General features: G+C 35.6%; 1 protein-coding gene across 1 annotated transcript in view; it reads left to right on the top strand.

Annotated features, from left to right (window-relative positions):
• LOC128858877 (muscle segmentation homeobox) overlaps positions 1–22,021 on the top strand; it is an 87,160-nt gene extending 65,139 nt beyond the window's left edge. The window contains exon 4 of the mRNA XM_054095430.1: positions 18,940–22,021. Within this exon, the coding sequence (XP_053951405.1) occupies positions 18,940–19,791 (852 nt within the window). The 3' untranslated portion in view covers positions 19,792–22,021. The remainder of the gene's footprint in view (positions 1–18,939) is intronic.
• The last annotated feature ends 3,482 nt before the right edge of the window (positions 22,022–25,503 follow it).

Raw genomic sequence — 25,503 nt, 5'->3', positions numbered from 1 at the left:
GAGTTAACGAATTGCTCAATTTGGAAAATTTCTTCGTCAGAAAACACAAGGTGCGAAAATTGACCACTTTCGGCCAAGCAAACCAACTCCTTTGCTCTCTCAAGTCTGATTTGTTGCTGCTTTGGTGTGAGATCATGCGCCTTTTGAATCTTGTAAGCCTTGACTTTGAGATAATTTTTCAGTATGCGGTGGATGCGACGGTCAGATATTTTCAGTTTTTCACAATTTGATTGGCTCTTCGTCGGCGATTTCGCTCAAGTCGCCTCGCCACTTTTTGAACCATTTCACGTGACGTTGCAGTCTTTTGATGACCACCTCCATTACGTTTCGCGATGCTAAAAGTACCTTCGTAACGAGTAGTGGTGCGATAAATAAAAACTTTGTTTACTTTAAGGTGCTCGAGCTCACGAACAATCGCTGATTGTGATTTTCCAGCCAAATATAATGCAATCACACGTTTGAAATCCATTACTAATTTTCTTTTTTCGATACAATACTCTGGACTGTCATTTAGTCAACTAACTAGTCCGTGCGTCAGCTGTGGAAGCAGTCTGAAGTTATTTACACTTCGAGTGCCGGACCCTGTATATATAATTTAAATTTAAATAAAGTCTTTTATGAGCAGTCTAATTAAAACTAGTTACTGACTGCGGTATATAGGATTCGTTTACCAGGAAACTTTATAGTCCATATAGACATTGTCTCCATTAAGAAATAAGCAATGCATTTTTTTCTTTTTATTTCGTCAATTTCTTATAAAGACGCAGTCGCAGTCAATCTACAATAAAATTTTGTTGGTAAAATTTTTGTATGAATATCTGAAAACAAATGTTAATTTTTCGCTTACCATAATTTTTTTACTTACCCACGTATTTGCAGCTGAAAATTTAGTAGTTGTCCAAGAAAAAATTACTTACCGAAAATCACTTGACGAGAACACCAACGGCAGCAACGAAATTATTGGCAATTTTGTTTATAATTATTTCTTAATTTTTGTGTGAAAATTCACAAATTAAAAAAAAAAAAATTTCAAGAATATCGCAATTACCTTACCTTTACGTGATAAATAATTTCTGTCTACTAGAAAGAAAATTTAAATTAGCATAAATGCATGTAAATTTAACTATCCTGGTTGCTAATTAAAGCTTGCTTACCCTCACACTTTGGCTCACAGCGCCGAAGCTGCATTCAATAACTTTATAAACCCACCTGCGGCAAACTAATAGCGTCCTGTTTCTTTTTTTATAAGAATTTTTACAGCCTACATTTCCTGCCCCTTCGATAGCACTTTTTAATGTTTCTTTTTCCACTCACAAGCATTTGTCTTTACCTTCCATTTGCGAGCGCCTCACACTGTAAATTACCTCCCGCGCTGTAGCCATTAATGTGCCACAAGTGTTCGTATTCAAATTCAATTATGACAAATATGCGACATGGCGTCAGATACTTCGGCGCCCTTGCTTACAAAGTTCTCGCCAAAATGAAAGGAAAAGCAAAAACTGTTCTCTGCAGTTTCAAGTGCGTTGAGTGCCAAAGTAACGCCTTAAAAATGCACATAGATATGTATTTATGTATATGAAAGTGCCCTACTGTGGAGGCAGCACCATACGCAACACGCGCACGAATTGCAAATTAACATACAAGTACAATTGGCAATAATGTCTGTCTGATGAGCAAGCGGGCGGGCGCGATTGCAATGTGGCAGGCACTTCAATTAAATGCAAAATGCCAAACTACACACAGCCATATGTATTTCGTTTTTTCGACTTCACTTTCAGTTTGCCGCCGCCGCCGCCGTTATATTTTAATATTTACACAATGCAATTGCAACAACTCTTACCCTTAAAAAATAAAGCAAAAAAGCAACCGACAATATGCAAAAAAAAAAACAAAAATGGAAAACAAAAAACGAGCATGGCAAACTTATGTAGCTCTGAAAGCCTATTCATCAGCACAGAATCGAAGCACAGCCATTAAATTTGCGCACTCACACTGTTGCGTGACACATTTGCACCACGCATAGCATTTACGTTTTACTTTTGCTGATTTTTATTTTTTTTAATTTTTAATTTTTTTTTGTTCTGCTGCTTTTTCTTCCCTTTTCCGCGTTGCATATCTTTTATGGCTTTTCAAGTTTACATACTTTTTGTTATTGCAATGCCATGCAACAACACTTGAAAACTCATAAGCAGCCAACAAATATGGCTGGCTGCAGCAGAGCAGCAACACTTCGTTTTCTTCTACTCTCAAATGAGTAGAAGTGCATGCATTGTGTTGTTGCTCTTAAAGCGGGTTTTTGCGGTTTTGGTTTGTTGTGTGAGAATGTATGCATGTAGAAGCGCACAACTTTCAAAAGCAATGCAGACAAAGTTGTTGCGTGAATGAGACACAAATGCAGACGAGAAGCCGGTTGGGTAAGTAAGTGTGTGTGTATGTGCAGAGGAGTAGCTTACTAAATTACATTGACTTCGCAGTTTTTCGTTTTCTTGTGCGATAGTACGCTTTATTTTGAGCTTTTCAGCTTTGCTGACATGCGTGTGTGAGTTGTTATTTCTTTTTATTACATCTTATTTTAGTGTTTTGTACCTTAACTGCTTTTTTTTTTTTAATTTGCTGATTCCTTTCTTTTGAAACTTTCTTCACTAAACCGCAAGCGACTTTGCGTCAATTGCTTGCACTGATGTCTGCCGCGCGTCTAGCCTTCACACTCGAACGATCAAATGCATTTGACGAAAGTTGAAGTGAAACTCAAGCGTAGTAGTAATGGCAGCGTAAAAGTGTGCGTGTGCGTGTGGATGCAGTAGAGTGAGGTGTAGTGTAGAGTTGCGTTACGTTGCGGTGGAACTGAAAGCGAAAAAGTAGTAAAGTAGTAAGAAAGATTTAAGTAAAAAAATGCAAATGTAAGATGAACGAATACAAATTATGAAAAGTAAGGTGATTTTATATTTAAGCGATACAAAAAAAAATACAGGTATTCAAGAAATTTAAATGTTACACAAGGTGGCGCAAAATTAATTACCCTTTCAGAAGGTTTATAATTTTTGCAAATAGCGTCGTACGTCGATTATATTTGACACTTTTGCACTAGACAACTACAGTATACAAATATTAGGGCATTGAAGCGCGTGGAGATCAAATTAATCCTAAATAATTTCCATCACTCAAAAATATTTCTTTTTTGCATGAATGAAAAGTTATTCAAAGACAAAATTGATTGATTAATTTTGCGCCGCCTTGTATTAGTATTTAGTAAAAAGTAAGTATTGCTTTATTCAACTTGTTTTTAAGTTTTTCTTGTGTAATTGCATTTGAGTGAGGGCCAATTCCTTGGTGTAGCGAATAGCGCGACTCTCCAGATTCGTCTGAAATGGTAGTGAAGAACTATAGGGTGGGCCATGTAAAATTTTTTTTGAATCGGCTATATAAAAAAAAACTAATCAATATTTTTTCAAGCTTTTTTTTTATTTTGAAGATTGAACATTGTCATTAATGAATGAAAAATAATATCGTTCAAATGACTTCCACGACTGGCTTTACAGTAGGCCATTCGATCAACCAAATTTTTAAGCACATTTTCGATTGTTTGAGCTCCAATTTCATGAATGGCAACTTCGATTTCGTGTTTTAAAGCATCAATCGTCTCTGGATGGTTCGCATAGCATTTGTCCTTAACGGCTCCCCACAAAAAATAGTCCAACGGGCTTAAATCACAGCTCCGAGGCGGCCAATTGATATCGGAATTTCGGCTGATTATTCGGTTTTCAAAAACGGTAGCCAAAAGTTCGAGTGTAACTTTGGCAGTGTGACAAGTTGCACCGTCCTGTTGAAACCAAATGTCGTCCATGTCATCCTCTTCAATTTTTGGAAACAACTCGTTGAGTATGTGACAGTAACGCTCGCCATTTACTGTAACCGCGGCTCCTCGCTCATTTTCGAAAAAAAATGGCCCGATGATGCCGCCAGACCAAAAACCGCACCAAACAGTGACTCGTTGTGGATGCATTTGCTTCTCTACAGTAACGTGTGGATTTTCTGAGCCCCAAATCCGACAATTTTGCTTATTGACGTAGCCACCGATGTCAAAATCAGAAAAGAAGAAAAAGACTCACCACTTTGGAAATAGGTTTTCAATATTTCCCAATTTTGTTCAAGCGTATAGCGTCCCATTTCGTAAATGTCAAACCTTTAAGTAAATTATGAACACAATTGGCATGTCATTTGTGTTACCATTCTCAATAAAATAGGTGGTTCAAAAAGCAAACGCTATATGGCCCACCCTGCATTAGGAAATCAAAAAATTTAAATATTTATTTATTCAAATAAAAATTAGGTAATAAAAAAATTACGTTACAGACTAATACAGATGTTTTAACAAAAAATTTAACAATAATCTTAGGCTAGGTTGAACTTGGCTGATCCTGTAGATCGCACATAGACCAGAAATTGAGTACCATAGAGCTACAAAGTGTAGAGTTTAAGAACTTTATATTTCATCTTTAGTTTAGATAATTTAAATAGGCTAACAAGTTTTTGATCTGCGACGTCCAACCTATGCAGTTCATTCGTGTTGTGCCAAATGCAGGACAGTGGCAGAGTAGGTGTTCCAGAGTGCCCCTGGCGTTGACTTCATCACATATTGAGCATGTATCGTTCTACACTAGCTTTAGTTTGGTCACTTACGAGGGCATGAGACAATGTGCCATCAGTATCCCCACACAAGTTTACACTTTTTCCTGAGAAGAGATCAAATATAGTTTGTAGACCTCACATTGCGCCATTGTAGCATGATTTTTGCGATCCTGCATGAGCTGGGTCTTTCCCATCTCGAGTTTGCTTCTAGAATCATTTGATGGATCTATAACCAGTCGCTGTTTGCAGAAAGTTGGTTGTATGCCGGCCGTGCTAGCTACAGGAAGATTTGCGCCTGCTTTGGCTGGTATATCCACTTTCTCGTTTGCTTTAATTCCCTTCCGACCTAGCACCGAGTAGTTGGTGGCTTGTATCTCAGTTTCTCACTCATCCATCCCATTCCGGCAATTGTCGTACGCAGTGTGAGTTTCTCTTTGCAGCTGCTACTGCTTTGATAATAATCTTAATGAGTAAGAAGAAAATATAGTGAAAATTTATAAATAAATTATTAATAAGCACAATTGAGAAATTTATTGAAATAGTGTTTAGGGGAAGCAAAGTTAATCTGAAAAAAAAAAATTAGAAGCTCTTGAATCAGAGGTGTCATGAAGGGCGTATTTCTTGCATGCAAAGATTATATAAAGCCAATATGGTAAGAATCTAAAAAATAGATTCGCTCCAAAATGGAGGGCAATCCACAACATCTTGAATAATATCAAAGACGAAAGATAAAGTGAAAATAGATCGCGGAGACTGCAAATTGATAGTGATTTCAAATGGATGAACAGACATCTTGAATATTATTAGGGTATGGGGTCTTGAAAACGAAAGGAACTTATTTGCTCTAGCCAATGCAAATGTTTGGATACATTCAATTCCAATTCGAGTTATGTGACTGCCATGATAAGATCTCCAGATGAAAGACGATTTTTCGATTCTAGAATGAACAAATGATAGGGATAGGAATTTAAGAGTATTATAAGGGCTCGTAAATTCTATTCAACTGCGCCTTACAAACGCTAATTTAGCATAAGATTTTGAAATAATATGAAAAATAATATGTCAGTCTGGAGATGGAAGCAGAAAAAGTGGGTCTTACGGTGAGCGAGAGTAAAACAAAGTGTCTGCTGTCAACATACAAAGAGCCCTCACATCTTGGACAGCACGTCACTGTTGGCAAACGCGAATTTGAAGTGGTGAAGGACTTTGTTTATTTAGGGACCTGTTTAAACAGCCAGAACGACGTCAGCCTAGAGATTAAACGAAGCATAACTCTTGCCAACAGGCGCTACTTTAGGCTCAGTAGGCAATCGAGAAGCAGAGGGCTCTCTGTACAAAAACCTAATTATACCCGTCCCTTTATATGGACGCAAAAGCTTGGACGATGACGACAATCGATGAGAGCGCACTGGGAACGTTCGAGAGAAAAATTCTCCGAAAAATCATCTTCTCATGTAGGCGAGAATAAGTTCCGTGTCCGATGGAACAGCGAGCTGTATGAGCTGTACCGCGATGAGGACATAGTGAAAACTATTAAAATACAGCAGATATGCTGGCTTGGCCATGTCTTGAGGATGAACGAAAGTGCTCCGGCACGACAGTCCTTGGAGAGGGTACCCACTGGTGGACGAAGAGGAAGTGGCAGACCCAATCTCCGTTCTACGGAGAACAAGTGAGGCATAACCGAGCAGCACTCGGTGGCACCAACGAGCGCCAGCAAGCAGCGAACCACGCTAGATGGCGCAATATTTTAGATTCGGCCAAAACCGACATAACCATGGCAATCAGCTGTTCTTGTCAAACATCTGAGCATCACTGTTAACGAGTATAGATGCCGCGCAATAACGCCGTAACCACGGTAACACCATAACCGTAGCTGTATGTACGTATTGAATTTTGGTTTTTTCCCCGTAATCGTAAGCAGCTGTGAAATATTATACTTTACATTTGTTTTGATATTTGCAATAAAAATTTGATGATTAGAAATGAACGGTGAAAAATTAATTAATTTAAAAGAAAATATCCCTATTTCTATGACAAATGCAAATGCGGCACCACTAATTGCAGCTTTATGTATATCAGACTGTTCGTAATAGGCCTACAAAGGGCGCACAACTTGGTTTTAAATTTTTTCATATTTTAGGTTAGGTTGAATAATTTATAAAAAGATGATAATTTATAAATTATAGAGGGTGAATGCAAATTTCAAGCATAGCAACGCTGCTTTACTAACGGTAAATGCTGGTGAATGCAAATTTCAAGCCATGCAACGCTGGTTTACTAGCCTGACTTGACTTCTGTTAGTTTGGATGATTTTTTCTAGGTGCGATTACTAGAGTGATTTTACTCGGTAATAAGAATATTTTCGTTTTTAAAAAGAGTTTTTAATAAGAATGGAATTTTAGTTGGCAACTAGTGCATAAGCCAGGCAGGAAGTATGAGACTAGTGAGTAACAATGAAAACGGCACAGAGCAATTTGCTTGAACACAACTTGCTACTTGCAGTATTTTTCTTGCTATCCATCACACGCAGTGGAGTAGGGTGTTTTTTTTTTTTGGTTTTTTTTGTTTTGTTTTTTTTTTTTTGGCGATTTTCAAGTATTTCATACAGATTACAGGCAAAAAACGCGCAATGCACTCAACCGCATGTGCGAATTTCAGATTCCATTTACTTTTAAAAACGCGAAATCTGCAGGCAATTTGAAGCGCTCAATGCCGTGAACCGCAGCAATTGACAATAAGCAACTGTTATCCTTTGCCAAAATGCCGCCTTGCAATTTCGAGTATTTAATGCATTTATGGTCACACAAAATAAAAATAAAAATAAAAAACACAAAAAGCGCAATTATTGCAATACTTGAGAGTATAACATGCATATTTTCAAGATTTCCTGCGCGAAATTCACTTTGAAGTACACACAAAAAACCAAAAACAAAAAAAAAAATGTATTAAACGGGAAAATGCACAAAAGATTATTTTCCTTACAAAAGTGCATGAAGGGATCGAGGCTTGGAAATGCGAAGAAATTAACTTTTTGAGACATACTTTTTCGTTTCATTTGCAATTACAAAATAACTAAGCAATTTTAGCTTGCACATTTCCTTCCGCTTTTTTGCTTCTTTTTTTCGCTTTGCTTTTTTGAGTGCAATACGCTTTGCATAATTTTCATGCAAATGCTTGTGCAAAGTAGCGGCAAAAATTACTTTATTTGAGTCACTAACAATTTTACCAAGTTCTTCTGTTTTTTTTTTTTTATTTTTGTAACTTCCCTCAGCTCATCAAGTCTAAATGTCGCGCACGAAATTACTTTTTCCAGCTGTAATAGCGGAAAATGTGGTATTTAAAATTCATTAATTTGTATGCAGCTTAAAAAAATGGAAAAAAATTGTAGGCAGAGAAAAAAAATCCGCTACTACGAGTACACAAATAAAAATTTGCATCGCTGCTTCCTTCTAACAGGATAATAACATAATTTTTTAATTATGTTTGTTGCATTTTTAATTTCATTTCCGCCAAACGGTTTATGTTTTAAGCTTAGCTGGTTTCTACTACCTTTTTATGCAGTAATTATACAATTACCCACTACAAACGGCAACCCTCTACACCGCTGCTGTACTAGGTACTGGGTACCGCTATTTGATTCCGTTTGTCATTTGCAGTAATTGTGAAAAATGCTATTGTTAATCATGTAATTATGCATTATGCAATGCAAGGAGAAATGAAAATTTATGCGATGGAAGGATATATATAAATTATTCTAGGAAAAAAAATGCTTAAAACCTTTAAACTGGATAACAAAAAAACATATTAGTGTAAGAACCGCCTTCGTATCCCAAACGATCTGAAGATCTCTCTCTCTCTCTCTCTCTCTCTCTATCTATCTCTCTCTCTTTCTTTCTCTCTCTCTCTCTTTCTCTCTTTCACCCTAATTAACCTTTGAATATTTATGTCTCACCAAAATACCTTTCCTGCTTACAATCTACTTCGTTCTCCTCAATTTCTTCATTGTGGTTTGCGCTCATCCAATACGGTCTGAAGATCTCAGATGGTCTCTCTCTATCTCTCTCTTTCTCACTCTCTCACCCAAATTAACTTATTTCTCACCCAAACCCTTTTGGTGGTTAGAGGCTTCTTCGTTATCCTCAATTTCCTCATTGTGGTTTGCGCTCATCCCAAACGATCTGAAGATCTCAAATGGTATCTCTCGCTCTCTCGCTCTTTCCCCCTAATTAACTTTTGAATATTTATGTCTCACCAATAAAACTTTGCTGCTGACAGACTACTTCGATCTCCTCAATTTCTTCATTGTGGTTTGCGCTCATTCCAAGCAATCTGAAGATCTCAGATGGTCTCTCTCTTTCTCACTCTCTCACCCAAATTAACTTTTGAATACTTATTTCTCACCCAAATACTTTTGGTGGTTAGAGGCTTCTTCGTTCTCCTCAATTTCCTCATTGTGGTTTGCGCTCATCCCAAACGATACCAGGCCAAATGTTCCAGAATTAATGAATTTCCAGAAATTTATTTTCTGAAATTTAATTTTTTTCTAATTTGTATCAAAAAATAAAATAATAGCTTTATGAAATCTTCAGGATGCGTCTTCTTTTCGATTGCCAACTAAGATCTTAAATATCTGAAGATCTCAGATGAACTCTCTCTTACTCTCTCTCTCTCTTTAACTTTTGAATATTTATAGTATGGCTCCCCCAAATCACCTTTGGTGTTTACAGGCCTCTTCGTCCTCCTCCATTTATCCTTCCTGGTTTGCATTCATTCCAAGCGATACCAGACGAAGTGTTCCAGAGCTATCGATTTTCCAGAAATTTATTTATGAAATGTTAATCAATAAATAATGAAATAAATTAAATGTTTAATTAATAAACAATTAACTTTATGAAAGCTTTATAGGTACGCGACTTCTTTCCCATTGCCAGCTAAGAGGTGATTTAAAGCTCTCAGATGATCTCTTTCTCTCTCTGTTATTAACTTTTGAATATATGTATATGTACATCTTATTTATATACCTTCGGAGGTTACACAAGGATGTTAGATTACAGGTTTGGCCATCCGAAGCAAAACTGTGAGAGTAACTTCGGCTGCCGCATCATCGGGAAATCGGCAACAGAATTCTATGCTTATTTCACACGTATTTACACACTCGTCCAATCAGTCGTTGTTCAGATCGCAGCGAAGAGACCTGAACGTAAGCTGTGTTGATTACTTCGGTATATCACCAACACAATCCCAGTTTTCTGTAAGCACTGAGAGCCGGTTAACGGTCTGAAGTTCGGCACACCTCAGTATTCTGTACATCGTAGTTGTTACGGGCTTTTTCGTTCTCCTCAATTTCTCCTTCCCAAGAAGTACTTGGCAAAGTTGGAACAGGTTTTTCTGCAAATAATATTTAATATGTTTTGTTTTTGATTTCGTTGGAGCCTTTTATTTTTATTAATTTTTCTAAGATGTTTTGTGAGGATTATAAGTGTAATCGACTAAGAAGCCAGTCTGCATTTTTTTTTTTTTGTAATAAACGTATTGTGCATTCTTCATAAAGCCTAGCAAACGAGATTTTGAGCTGTTAGTGTCAAAAAAAATCTCGAAAACAAAATATGGCTCAATAACTTGTGTTCCGACCAACCTTTATTTTGTTCAGAGCAACAAAATTTTTTACTTACAGTTTACTGGGGCCACAGTGAAACGGCTTTCTCGGTTTTTTTCATTCACTCAATATATTTATTTTCTCTCCTCTTTGTCACATACCAGAGCTAAGTACATATTTTGCATAATTATGTAATTAACACCTACACAAAGCAGTTTAAACGCATTCATCCAGCAGTTGGAATACAATTTAAAAAAGGCAAACAGAGGAAGGCCAAATGGCGTGCAGTTTGGGGGTTAAAATAGCGAAGCGTTTAAATGAAATATGTTAAAAAATGCGAAAGTGTAATGAGCTGTAAATTTTTTTCAGTTGTTCCGACATTACTTTAATAGCCGCGTAATACGAATTAACATGAATATGTGCTTGTGCACAACCAGCAGTGTTTCATATAGAAATCTACATGACAATTGCGAAAAAATTTAAATAAAGATATCATTGCACTTGTTAACATTGTCTGTTGGTGTAGCGCATAAAAAGTGTGTCGTGGAAACCAATACACAGTGGCGGGCAAAACTAAAGTACGTACCAAATAGAGTAAGCAAATGGTTTTTCTATTGAGTTCATGCTTTATTGTACACGAATACTGCAATTCATCAGATGGAATCGCGGATTGTTTCTTTTACAAAGATATTGTGCAGGATCATGTTATTTTACGCGGAACATGTTTTTAAACGCAAGGTAGTGTATAAAAATTACCTAAAAATTGCATGAGAAATACTTCACAAACACATGAATAATAATTGCATACAAACACAAAAAAAAGAATTGGCATGAAACATTGATGAGCGCGCATTTACTCTTTGTAGGCTGCTAATCGATGTACGATTAGAATAACAACAATAATAACACACAATACAATAGCAACTTTGAAACCTGTCGGTTTCCACACTTTGATTTAAAGCAACACAAATTACCCACTAAATAGAGCACTATAATGCATACAACAATGTTGCAGCAACATTGTCGCTTATATGAGCAAAGCAACATGTGCCTGTAGTGTTGCCTTGACGACAATGCAGCTAGCTTTTGTCATCAGTTATGCATTATTAATGGTTTGTTGTTTTGTTATATTATTTTTGTTGTTGGTAGTGTTGTTTTTCTTGTCAAGATCCCCAATCGTCAAGTATATGCCACTATTCGGCATTAGGGTGCGCCCGCGAAGTACGCATTTATGTTATTGTTGTTAACTCGAGCAGATCTAATTTGCTATTTCTGTGACAAGTGTTACAAAAACAAACAAAAAGCACAAACAATAACAACAAGTGTATTAAACAAATACTCATCTAGAATGCTTGTAGCAAAACACTAACTGGCAAACAAACAAGCGTTACAACAAGTGCAAAATCAACAAAGCAGGCAACACACCAAACAACAACAGCAAAAACATGCATAAATAGAACAAATAAACAAGGGGTTGCAGTTGATACTCTTCCCCCTCTTTGTGTTTCTTTTTTTTAAGCACACGCTTGCACACATTTCACGCGAATAGTTTGCTGTGATTCGGTCACGTGATAAAAATTTCTATTTGCCGCTTGAACTTGTCTAATTTTAATATTCTCTGGTGCTTTTAAATTTTTTTCATATATGTATAAAATATGTATGTATGTATGTATGAATATCCTTTCTCCACCCTCTTAGTCGCACATACCTTGGAGAATTGCAGCACACGTTCGCGCCTGTTCGTTTGCATTGCACATTAACCGCTACTCAAACTATCTGTGTGCGCATCTCGGCGCTCACAGCTGGCAAAAAAGAAACAGTTTATTGCAGTCGTCGTTTTTCTCACGCATACACTTGAAATTGTGGCAAATGAGCGCGTGTCGTGTGCACGACGCTCGTAGTTCGCTCGTTATGAGCTAAGCACCCAAGCCACGCAACTACTACTTACTAATGCACCCTCATAGAAACACTTTATCTGCAATAAAATTAAACTTTTCCACACAGCCTTTCAAGTTGTCCCGCGGGAATTTGCCACTCCAGCGCCTAAAACATTTCACGTTCTTTACAAATTCATACTCTTTTTTCCACTTCATTCGGTAATTGCAAATTGACCGTGCCGTTTACATAAATGTTGCGCGCATTATTATTGTTATTATTTTCGGCTTGCACTTGTTTGTTGTTAGCACTGTTATACAATTACCGTTAATATGGAATATCAAGCAATGCGTTGCACAACAACAATGATGTAGTCAACTGACTTTGTACCGACATTTATTTAATTAGTTTTGGGATTTACTATCGCTTAAGTACCAACTACAAGTTGTGCGGCGAATTAGGTTAGATTGGCACTGATATGAGATGGAACGAAATGAGTGATGATAGCAAGAGAAATACCGGTTTGTCGTTAATTTATGAGTGTGGGAAAAGAGTACAACAAGTAATGCGTAAGCAACCATATTAGGAAGGCTTTTTTTGCTAATTATTTCAATGTAAGCATTTTAAAAATAAAGCTAAGAAGCAGAATTTTAAAATTTAAATTTTATTTTTTTTATTTTTAAAACTTTTTTTTTAATTTAAATTGAAATAATTACCAAAAAGTACCAAATAATTACCAAATAAATTGTAAATTGAATAAAAATAATTAATGGAGAGTATGCAAAGACGCCACCTGAAGACCTGTCCCGCATTTGATATTTCTGTGAGGCCAGGCCAGAAAAAAAAACTTTTGTTTACTAGATATTTTTTTGCGAAAATTCACTTAATGTCTTGATGAATAAATTTGTGATTTTAAAATTTCTGACTTTTAAATAATCACTCATCAGTTCGTTGTGACGATTTGACCAGAACATTGCTTTATATTATATGAAAAATTTGAAGCACAATGAATATTTTTCCTTTATTTTACAATAAAAATTTAAGCAAATACCGAGATCGTTTTCACTCACACCCAAATGAAGTTGTCTCTACTCCCACGCCACCACTGCATGAGAAAGAAGAAAAAGGAAATGGATAACACCGATCGAGCTCATCTAAGAGCTACCTATGAAATGCTAAATTTGTTTATTGGAAAGGATATTCCACAGGAAGAATACCTTTAATACTTAAATCAACGAAACTTTTTAAATGAATTCAAATATTTGTAAAAGGTCTTCTATGAATTATGAGAATAGGCAGAATACCAAATAAGGTTAAAAAAAAGAAATGTATTTTACTATTTTTTTTCTATAAATTTACAAACTTTCTCTTACATATTTTTTTATTAAACATTTTTTATTTTGAATTTGTATTGCAATGTACATATTCTGAGATTTTTCTATAAACATACAAATTCTTTCTTACTTTTCCTCTTTTAATTGTTAAATATGATTTTTTGATGCTGAGTCAAATTGGCATTTTTTGTCAGTTAATTTTTATGTCTTAAGAAAATAATGGAAATGAAGTGCTGCATTTTAAATTCTGAAATCATGAATGATAATAAAGCCTACAAATGCATTTTTTTTCGTGTGGCTGAAGTTAGGTTAGGTTTAGCAGCCGCATCGCACGAGACAGCGATGCCACTTAGACCACGAAATGGGTCCGTTGTGAGCCGCGAGGGCTGAGCCACATTTCCCTTTGCATATTGAACCATTCTGAGCTTTTGACAAAGCGTAAAAGGTTGTTGATACCTAAAGTGTATAGATTACCTATATTCATTAAAAAGTTGGATCTTAAATATCGGCTCCTGCTTCTGGCTAGAGCCGGGCTTGTGCAAAAAGGTGTTGAATTTGAATTTCGAACTCCTCCTCATTCCCGCAGCTACTACAGATATCATGCATGTAAACGCCTAATCTCCTTGCATAATGCCCTATGAGACAATGTCCTGTGAGGGCCCCTATTAAGGTCCTAATTTGAAGTCTACTTAATTATATAATACTCTTGGACAGATGTTTGGCTTACTTCTTAATTAATTAATTCATTAGCATTTTAGGAAAAAAATTAGATAGTCACTGCCACAATTGCCAACAAATTGAAAGAAGCTCTAGTGTTTAACAATTCCATTTCCACGTGGCGAATCCCAAAGCCAACGCACAACCAGATATCGGCTACATGACATAAGCTCCACCGCAAACGGATGTTCGGAAGCTGCCCAAAGGATACTTGGCGAGGCCCGGAGGTAGCTCATAATGCTTGCACCGTATGCAGAAAAATCGTCCTGGCGACTCCTAAGTGAATGGCAATCAGATGAACTTGAAATAATAGAAGAGTAGGTCAATAAAACCTAAAAAATTAAAAAAAAAGAACGTTCTTCTCTCAAACTCAACATTATATTTAGAAGAAACACACAACAGAATGCTTTCTAATTTTTTTACAAAATAATCTGTGAATTGGGATCCCCCTGACTATCTGCGGTCTGCTTTCGGGAAGGTTGCCTCACGCCAACTCAGCGAGCGCTGGGCAAGTACACAAACTTGTAAGGTCACGAAATCCTTCTGGCCATGTGTGGATGGGGGGCGCTCGGGTGAGCTTCTTAGGTTGACAAAATCTCAGCTCTCGAATCTCGTGGGTTTTCTCACAGGACACTATGCGCGAGGAATGCATGCTGTGAGACTTGGAATTACCTCGAGTCCTTTTTGCGTCGGATGTATGGAAGATGAGATGGAATCATCTCAGCACCTTCTCCTTAGCTGCCCTGCTCTGGCGGAGTTAAGATCTAGACATCTTGGCTCTTACTTCTTTGCTACGCCTGCTGATATATGTAGCTGGCGTGGGCATTAAAAATCTGATCATCAGCAGCACAAAGCGGTTGACGCAAACCCAGCGCAGTCATAGTTCATAATCCACGCACTCTAAACCCATCCTCCTAACTATCCTACCACCACCTCTCCCCGCCCTCTCGTTTCATCCCATCGGCTTTCCCTTTCACCTTACCTCCTTCACAATGGTATCACAAAGGACGAATGCGTTTATCTTCGTCCAAGTGTGCCCATTCCTTGGGTAACCATTCCAACCTAACCTAATCAGTGAAATATTAGACAAATAATTTTTTTTTAAGCAAAGGATGCAAGTTTTTGCTTGATCATTAAACCCAACTTATGGGAGGAAAAAGGCATCCCGCAATCCAAAAAACAGCTTGAAATGTATTATGAGGACTTTCCATCGTCGATTGGAACCACGCATTGCTCACTTTCGATGGTACAATTGTACCAACATAATGGGACGCCGAACGCTCTGGCTGCCTTCTTGAAGTCACCATATAAAAATTTATCAATAAAATCAGCGATTCAATATTGAGTGAGCGAGCGTTCAGGAACTTGAATAGGCTACAGACTTATCATATCACTTTACAACTCCAAAGAAGAGCTTTTGGCGATGTTGAATCGCACGCCGCATGAGTTTTGCGTCGTTTCGTTACCATGGATGAAACATCCATTAATTACAACCCACTAATGGATAGTCGAGACAGAGCATTTCTAGTAGTGAATCAAAGCCGAAATATGAAGTTCGGCGGTAAGAGATGGTAATGGTAATGGTAATGGTCATGGTAATGGTAATGGTAAGGGTAATGGTAATAGTAATGGTAATGGTAATGATAATGGTAATGGTAATGGACGGGTAATAGTAATGTTTATGGTACGGGCCTTTATGCACTGCGACCAGATTGATATATTGTGCGCCCCTAATTACTTCATTATAATTATTTAGTATACCGAGCAATCGAAAGAGCTCCTTAGGAAGGAGTAATGAATTGTAGGTCTTCTTCCTCTAATAGGTACGAGCCAAAGATTCTGTATCTCCTGTGACCTAATGCCTCACAGTTGGTGATTAAGTGTTCCATAGACTCCTCTCCATAACAGCAGAACCTGCATGATCTTGTGCGGTAAGCGATATGTATGTATTAGGATCGAATGAAGAAGTGAAATTTGGATCGGTGATGACACAAATAAAATGGAAACCCGCTTCATTTCACAACCTTCACTATACATTCCGCCAACTTAAGATGTCTTATGTTGTGTGTAGAGGCATAAAGTCGCCAACCCAGCACTAATGCTTGCTAGTGAGGGTAGAGGACGCTCTTTCGCCGCCTAGCACTGAGAAAAAAATTCAATTTGTTTCAAATATATGAGTCAATATATTAGAAAGAAATATTTTTGAAGAATTTTCAATTAGACACAACATACTTAAATACCCATCAATTTCTCATAATTTTGATTTATACTTAAATTTCCGTAAAATTCTCATAATTTTGATTTATTAATGAAATATTTATTTCATTTCCTCGCGAATCACGTTTGTATGTATGTATGTATGTCCATACATATGTGCATACATTTTTCATTCATTTCTCAACAACTGTGATAGTCCCTATGAAACCCTCGCAACCTTTTCTGCACACATCAACAAGAAAAACACACAAATTTAATATATAAATATTTACTCATTCCACCTTTCAAATGACCAAATATTTTTACATTTTTAAACACACACAAACTTGCAAAAATCATCTTTACGCTTTTAGGCAAATAAATAAAATTTTATTTAATTAAAACACATACCAAAGGCTGAAAATCCAACAAAATCCCAAACAGAATACGCCACGCACGCACACACACACTCTCGCATTTGTATTTGTAATGCGAATGCGGTATTATAAAAATTTTACTCATTCATTTGTTCAGTTCTTTTAATTGAATATCAAATTTCAATTTCTTTTGCTGCAAAAAGAATTCACAATGCACGACGACGGCAGTAGTCAACGATGAGTAGAGCAGCCTTTGCGCGCGCGGGGTAGAAACAAATGGAATTGTTCTTTGGTTTGTTTTGGTGCGAATTGGTTGTGGTTTTGTTGGAGATGCGCGAAAATTCGGCTGACCGTTAACACTTCTATTTCTTTGTTTTGCAGTTGTTGTATTTGTTGTTTGCATTGTCTGATATGCGATTTTAATACCCGCGCACACGTCCCCGCACACGCAACTCATTATTGGCGTGAGACAGTGCTGCTCGCCAGCTTAGAGGCAGCAGCATAATTATTATTATACCGATGCTTTGCTGTGTTGATTAATGAGCAACTAATTATTACCCTGTAGAGTGTTCGCACAACTGTGTAAAACTAACAACAACATGCGCGCAAGTGATATGGAAAATAACATAGAGTATACGAGTACTCTGTAGGAGAAGGTATATATATGCATGAAAACTGTCATAAATTTGCAATGCGGATATTTTTCTCCGCTAACAAACAAACAACAACATCTACACACACACACACACACTTGCTTTGCATCGTTAAAGCTCAGGCATACATCCATACATACCCACTGCACCCGCCAAACCACCCGCTGTCAGTGCATGCGTTCTATGCGCTGTGCCGTCTCAGTGACTACTCACAGTTAGTGTATTGGATGTGGTATTTGTGTGTGGGGGGATTTGTTATATATAAAGGAAATAATTTTATTTCAATTTCCTTTGCTGCGCCACCATTTTGTGCGCAAAACTTACCCCCAAAAAATACGAGTTGCTATAGATTTACACGCATACACACATCCATATACGCGTACGTACTCATTGAGAAGCATTAATTTCAACGCGCTCACTTCTGCTTCGTTGAAATGGATTTTGTTAGTGGCTGAGTGGCTGCAGGCGGTCGTACTCATTACTAATTACATAATTACGACAGCAAATGCTGAGTACCAAGTTAGGTAGAAAAGTTGGTAATATAATTTCCCTTTGCGTACACGAACTGCCAATCATATTTTTTTCGCTTTGCTTGCATTTTAGTAAAATATGTGGAATGGGGAGTACAGGTTGGGGAAAATAAAATGGTAGTCTTGAAAGTGAAAGAAATGAGTTAAAAGTGAGGTGAAAGGAATTGATTTTATTTTTCTTTTATTTTAATCTACAACAAAAGCCTTTTATTTACTGCAAACTTAAATTTACGCGCACGCTTAAAATACCTTTGAAGTTCTCAAGTATGCACCACGCGCTGTAGCTATTGAATGTTTAGTGATACTGTGGGGAAATTTAACACCGAGGTAAAGGAGAAATGAAATTGTAGTATTCTAGAATCAAAGCTTGTTGATATTTTCCTACACGCTGAAAGTGTGGCTCTGCGTATTAACGTGAACAACGCAAAAGCGATGAACATCAACCCGTTAAGCACGGCAAACTTCGCACTAGGCAGCCAAATAATAACTGACAATGGAGCTAAAACAGACATAGCACACCAAATCGTTAAAAAAGTGCGCTTTCGCGAATTTAAATAATATTTGGTATTCAAATTTTCGGTAACGTTATGAATTTTTCTAAAGTACGTATTAGAGGTATTTCCTTTTAGAAATAGTTTGAGGTCGCCAAAAAGACTCTAGATTGAGCTATGATTCGAGCTGCGAAGGCTTCTTTTCGATATACATAAATCTCGAAGTCTGAGGAAATCTGAAGATTTACGTTCATTAAAATTTGTGTGGGCATGTCAGTTCTCTTTATGATGTAAACTTTACGAAGTTTAACTACATATAACAAACTCGGCCTGGGCGATTATTTTTTTATGGGACGATTTATTTTTCATTTCATGCTTCGGCTCCTCCAAATTCGTTCAAAATAATGGCGTTTTTCTCCTCAACTTATATCTCCAATTAGTTGTATAAAATATTATTGTTTCCATATAAATTCTACGTGTAAGTTTAGAGAAGTGGAATGACTACAACTAAAAGTGTTTTGTTTTTCTATTCCTCCAGGTTTGGTTCCAGAACCGTCGCGCTAAATGGCGAAAAACGGAAAAATGTTGGGGCCACAGCACCAAAATGGCTGAATATGGCCTCTACGGCGCCATGGTACGACACTCACTGCCACTACCCGAAACCATACTCAAATCGGCCAAAGATGACGAATCGGTAGCGCCATGGCTGCTGGGCATGCATAAGAAATCACTCGAAGCCGCCGATATACTGAAATCGGATGAGAGTGATCGTGAAACGCCCACCTCAGACGACACCAACACCTCCTACTCGGCCGGCAGCACACACAATTCACCGATCTCTTCATTCTCCATATCGCGTTTGCTCTTCGATGCCCCCTCCAAACACAAACGGCATCACGATGTGGTGGGGAGCAGTGTTGTTGGCGGTGGCGGTATTGATCTAGCCAATGGCGCTATGAGTGGTTTGGCAGAACAGGCGCATGCACAAGCACATGCGCACGTCATGCAACATCACCCCTACAATCAGCAACAACATTTGCAACACGTACAACATCTACAACAGTTACATCAGCAACAATTAGCCGAACAGCATGCGGAGGCGCAACGTCGTCAACAAGCGCATCAACATCAACAACAATTGCTCGCGGCGGAGGCGGAAATGCAACGCAGACGGCAGGAAGCACACGACCAGCGCGAGCGAGAACGTGAAGTCGAAGCTGATGAAGAGCCGATGTGCGATGATGACGAAGATGATTGTGATAGAGAAGAGATCGATATCTGTGACGATGTAGATGACGATAAAGATATGAAAATGTTGCTGAGCGCTGAGAGTGCGGCGAAACGGATTAAGCAAGAGAATAGTGCATCGATGGCGTTGGAGAGTAGATGAAATTTGTGTATAGATGTGTTGTTGTAAATGAGGAATAGGAGAGGGGTGTAAAGAAATTAACTCGTAGTTGAATAGGAGTAGTGAAGAGAAGCTAAAGGGAAACACACTAATGCACACTCACGCATACTTGCGTATGTACTTATGTATGTGTGTATGTATGTATGAAATGTTGAAGACCATTAAACGAAAGAAATACTTTCGCTTTTCAATGGCTTTTTGAGAACTTCTGCAAAACCGTTATACATAGAAATGGCTTTATGAAAGAATCACACTCACTTTATAGCCCATAAATATACAACAACAAAAAACACAAAGCCGACTTTAAAAGCACTTCCAAGGTTTTTTTTATATACGCACCATGCAAATAATTGGCCGAAGATAATAAGTCGACTAAATGTGGATTATTACTATGGCTTTATATTTTTATTATTTTTTACAATACTTTAACAATTTTCAAAAAATTTTAAACTAAAATGCAGCAAATATTTAGTAAAAAAAATTGATTAAAATATTTTCACCATATTAGAAAAATACTTGATTCAAATCCAGTTACTTCAACTAGCGAAGATATCACTAAGCTTCAGGGAAATTTGTATATAAAATTTCAAATAATAAGAGCTCAGAAACAAAGAAAACAATTTAAAGAAATTTATAACGATCAAATACTTAAAAATTAACGCCCATATCGGTCATTTACTTCAATAGGGGTTTAACCCAAAAATGTATCCTGCGTAAAAAATTCGTGGCAATATCTATTACGAGTATTTTGTTAAATAAAAATATGTGTTTTCTTTTACTTAGGGAGACATAGTAAATTGAGAACTTTTAAACTGTTTCTCTCAACCCAAAATTTGTTTTTTTTTGGATTATGACACTATTGAAATAAATGAACGATATATAGATGAGATAATAGCTCTGTTACATGGTGAAAAAAATTCAGACCGTTAACCGGCTCTCAGCAAATTTGAAAGATTCACCTGATTGGCTGACGTAACCGGAGTCATAACAGCGGTTAGTTCACGAAAAAACTGAGATTGTGTTGGTGATATACGAAAAAGTTAACACAGTCAACTCTCCTGTTGCTCCGTTGCCGTCTAAACAACGACTGATTGGACGAGTGTGTGAATACGTGTGAAATGAGCGTGCAGAATTCCGCTGCTGAGTCCCCTATGACGAAGTTACTCACTCGATTAAGCTTTTCACCATGACTGAAGGCCAAATCTGGTGATCTATCACCCTTGATAAGTACAACTTTTCCTTTCAAGCAAATAGGATCATTTTCGTTCAACTTTAAATGCTCTGACAAGCAACACTTTGAGGGAAGAGCGAATTTTCAATTATTTCCTTGACGACGGCATCTCGAGCATGCGTAGGCATCTTGCAGTCTAGTCACACCCGTCAGTTTAAGTGAGTGTGAGCAAATTAAAAAGCAAAAGTTGAACGTGTAATCTCACAGTAGTCGACTATACGAATATCGTTTAGAAAAATATCCAATGATGCAGATCACTTTGAGATGCATTCTATGAGCTCTACGAGACAGAAGTTTTGAAATTAAAAATTTAAACACAAAATTTAATTGCATTCTCTCACAAAAAAATCACAATTATTTTTTCTTGTAATACATGGAAGTGTAGACAATTGTACACCGCTCACAACGAAGCTTTTTTCACATAAAAGAAATCTCACAATTAAGTAATTAAATTTATTAGAAAAAATCAACACTAATTGCAACGACATGATCAATACAAAAATACGAATATACAAGTGTACTCTTAAGCGATTGCTGTAACTGTAAATATTGGCAAGAGATTATCAAGCAAGCAGCGATAAAAAGCATTTGAAACATAAATTGGACTTAAAATCAAAATTATTTGATTTGAAAGCAAAGCTGCTAAACTACATTTTGTTTCAAAACCGCATAGAATTTTTTTTAAATTTGTTTCAATCAGACCGCAAAAGCGCACGATTTCTTCTTGGACGCACTAGATTTGGACGATAATTTTAAGTAACCTAAAATAAAACTGTATAAAAACTATATAGATTTTTAGTCATAAGCAGTGTTCATTGTGATTTAATTTAGTAGATTTTTATTTAATTATTTTTGCTTACGCAGTGTTTGAAAAATTGTAAAATATCTGATTTTAAATTAAAAATTTTAAGAAAAACTTATAAGTCCAAAAGTGTTCTTTGTTTATTAATTTGTTGGAAGAAAAGAGTATATAAAATAAAGGGAAAGGAAATAAAATGATACAAAATAAAATAAAAATAATAAATTAAATTAAATCAAACGAAATTAAATAAACAAAAATTAATTCAAATTAAAAAATAAAATAAATCGATCGAAAATTAAAAACAATTTATTAAATAAAAGAAAAAATAGAGGCAATAAAGTAAAGAATTAAAAATTAATAATAAAAATATAAAATAAATTAAAGTTACAAAATTGAATTAAATAAATAATTAATTAAAAACTTAAAGAATAAAATAAATTAAAAATAAAATAAATAAGACGAAATAAAAATAAAAAAATTATTAAATAAAAGAAAAAGTGAAAAGTAATAAAGTAAAACATTAAAGAAATAATAAAAAATTTAATAAAATAAATTAAAGTTCCAAAATTAAATAAATTCAAGAAATAAAAATTAAAAAAATTAAATAAATCGATCGAACAAAAAACAAAATAAATTAAAGTTAAATAAAAAAATTAAATAAAGTAAAACGAAATAAAATAAAATAATATATTAAATAAAAGAAAAAGTTAAAGGCAATAAAGCAAAACAATAAAAAAAAAATTAAAAAAAAATATATATAATAAAAAAATAAAGCAAAATTAAATTAAGTAAAAAAATTAAAACAAATAAAGCGACATAAAAAAATATTATTAAATAAAAGAAAAAGTGGATGGCTATAAAGTAAAAAATTAATAAATAAAAAATAAAATGAAACAAGTAAAGTTTGATAAAAAGTTAAATAAAATAAAGCGAATTAAATTTTTAAAAAATTTTAAGTAAAAGAAAAAGTGAAATGCATTAAAGTAAAAAATTAAATCAATAGTAAAAAAATAAAAAATATAATAAGCAAAAATAAAATAAATTCAAGTTAAATAAAAAATGTAAACTAAATTAAAATTTCTTAAATAAAAGAAAAAGTGAAATGCAATAAAGTAAAAAATTTAAAAAAATAATACAATACAAAAAAATAAAATAGCATAAATTAAAGTTAATTAAAAAAATTAAATTCAATAAAGCGAAATAAACTAAAAAAATGTATTAAATAAAAGAAAAACTGAAAGGCAATAAAGTAAAAAAAAAAAATAAAAAACATAAAAAGTAAAACAAAATAAAATAAATTAAAATAAAATAAATTAAAATAAAATAAATTAAAGTTAAATGAAAAAACTCAATAAAGTAAAACGAACTAAGATTAAAAAAAAGTGTTAAATAAAAGAGAAATTGAAAGGCAATTAATAAAAAAATTAAATAAAATATAGTTATTTTGATAATAGTGTATTTCTACCGAGCCTTAACTGCAGTTTACACTTATCTACAGTTAAACATCTCATTCAAATACCCAAATTCATATCCATAAAAACATGAAACTCTTTACATAAAAATACAGAAAACTCTGTTAGCTATCTATCAGCTGTAAACTTCAAAAATCAGCTACTTGAGTTAACTCTATGTGATAGAAACGCTTGATATTTCTAAACCTAGGCGAGCTCTCAACCGCAGTAAAGTTCTTGGTAGAAATATACAATAAAATTAAAAGTTAAAAAATGTATGGCATTGTAAAACTAATTATTTTTCATATTTTCCAATTTAGTTACGACTCAAGCTTTGTAAATATATATACATATATAAAATATAGTTAAGTATAAACACACTCAGCTATTCTACACATAATCTGCTCCATAATCTTGTAGCTTTAAACATTAGATATTAAATAATGCAAAATCAAAGGAAAAATATTATTAAAATGAATGAATAACAAAAAAGCGCACGAAATCAAATAAACAATGAATCTTTGAAATACAGAAGTTAATTATGTCTAAAACATAGTACACCTAGAAAATGAATAAACAAAATGTGAAATAAAAGATCTATATATGCAAATAAATTTAATAGTAATTTCTTTTAATAGCCCATGGTGAAAAGATTTTTAGAGACGTGGCCAAGATCAGACCGTCAGCGATTTTGAAGGAATCAGCTGATTGGCTGGCATAACCCAAGAATGATAGAAACAAACAACACATGAATAAAATGCACGACTGAGAATTCACACATACAACGATTCTGTAAAATTCGCTGAGAGCAAAGTAGCGGTACCACGATCGGTGTCACCTTATTAGCCTCTCCGACGCGGACATAGCCGAAGTCGTAACAGCAGCTTTACTAAAAACCTGAGATTGTGTTGGTGATATACAAAAAAGTCAACGCAGTCAGCGCTCATTGTGCTCCGTTGCCGTCTAAACAACGGCTGATTGGACGAGTGTGTGAAGCCGTGTGAAATGAGCGGGCGAGTACTCGGTGACGTGGCAGCCGAAGTTGCTCCAACAATTTTGTTGCTCACCATAGCAGATGTTCGACCAATCTAGTAATCTATCATCTTTGTAAGAAGGTAGTTGTTGCTGTTGTTTTTGTAATAGCATAAAACATTTCCCATACATTTTTTAAGCTGATAATTATTGGTCTGATATAAATCGGATCGGATCGTTGGCTTCGAGCCGTCTCTCGTAGGCAGATTGTTCTGAGATGGCGGCCATTCAAGCCTAGGCTTAAACGAGGTATCCCTTCGGCAATAAAATATATGTTCAGTAAAATGTTTAACTTTAGAGAGTGACTTCTTCTTCTTCTTTAGTGGCATTCAATTTCTAAAAGGGGCGCTAAAACTTGCAATGCACAAAACAGACTTTAGCCCACTGCGGTCCAAGGTAGGATATGGAATGGAAACTGCAAATCGACTATTCACGCTAAAGAACGCAAAAAAGTTGCAAGAGAATCCAAAGGCTAGGAGCGTTACAGCTGGTTATAATTTAAGCAAATCCTAGAATTGTAATTTAGCGTCGGAAAAAGCAAATATAAAGAATTTAGGCAAAGAAGAGGTAAGTTAATCTAAATTTGACCCTATGGAACTTACATACGTGGAGAACGCACTATTCTTAGCTTTTTTCAATTTGAATCTCCCATTTTTCTTATTTCACTTTTAATTTCAATGAAAAACTCTTACGGGTTTTCTGGTTTTCGTTTACTTTTATAAATTGTGCTCTCTTTGAGAGAGTTCAGATGGCAATTCAACAGTTTCGCTAACTTTGGTTAAAGGCTACTTCGGTTAAAGTCATATATCTCCGTCAGTTTTGCTCTGATTGCCTTGAAAATTTGGCACGGCATTTAAGAAGTGTTAAGTTTTAGAAGGAAATAAAAAACCCAAATTCGATGTTTTGAAATAAAGTCCATAAAACTCGTTTAAAGTTTCCTTTGCTTCAAACATCCCTAACTAGATACTCCAGAGCATTTGGTTGGTTTGATGTCCGCTGTGGATATGCAAGTTTTTTTCTAATAGCGTTCGCCCCTCGGAGGATAGCCATGGCAAACCTCAGAGTGCAATTCTGCTATGAAAAACTTCACGTAAAAACCTTTTGCTGTTGAGAGGTAGTATAAAACTATAGATTCCTTAATACCCTCGTACCAGCAGTCTTCAGAATGAGACCGTTCT

The sequence above is a fragment of the Anastrepha ludens genome, chromosome 3 (genome assembly GCF_028408465.1).
Source record: "Anastrepha ludens isolate Willacy chromosome 3, idAnaLude1.1, whole genome shotgun sequence".
NCBI lineage: Eukaryota > Metazoa > Arthropoda > Insecta > Diptera > Tephritidae > Anastrepha > Anastrepha ludens.
This window is presented reverse-complemented; position numbering and strand designations above follow the sequence as displayed.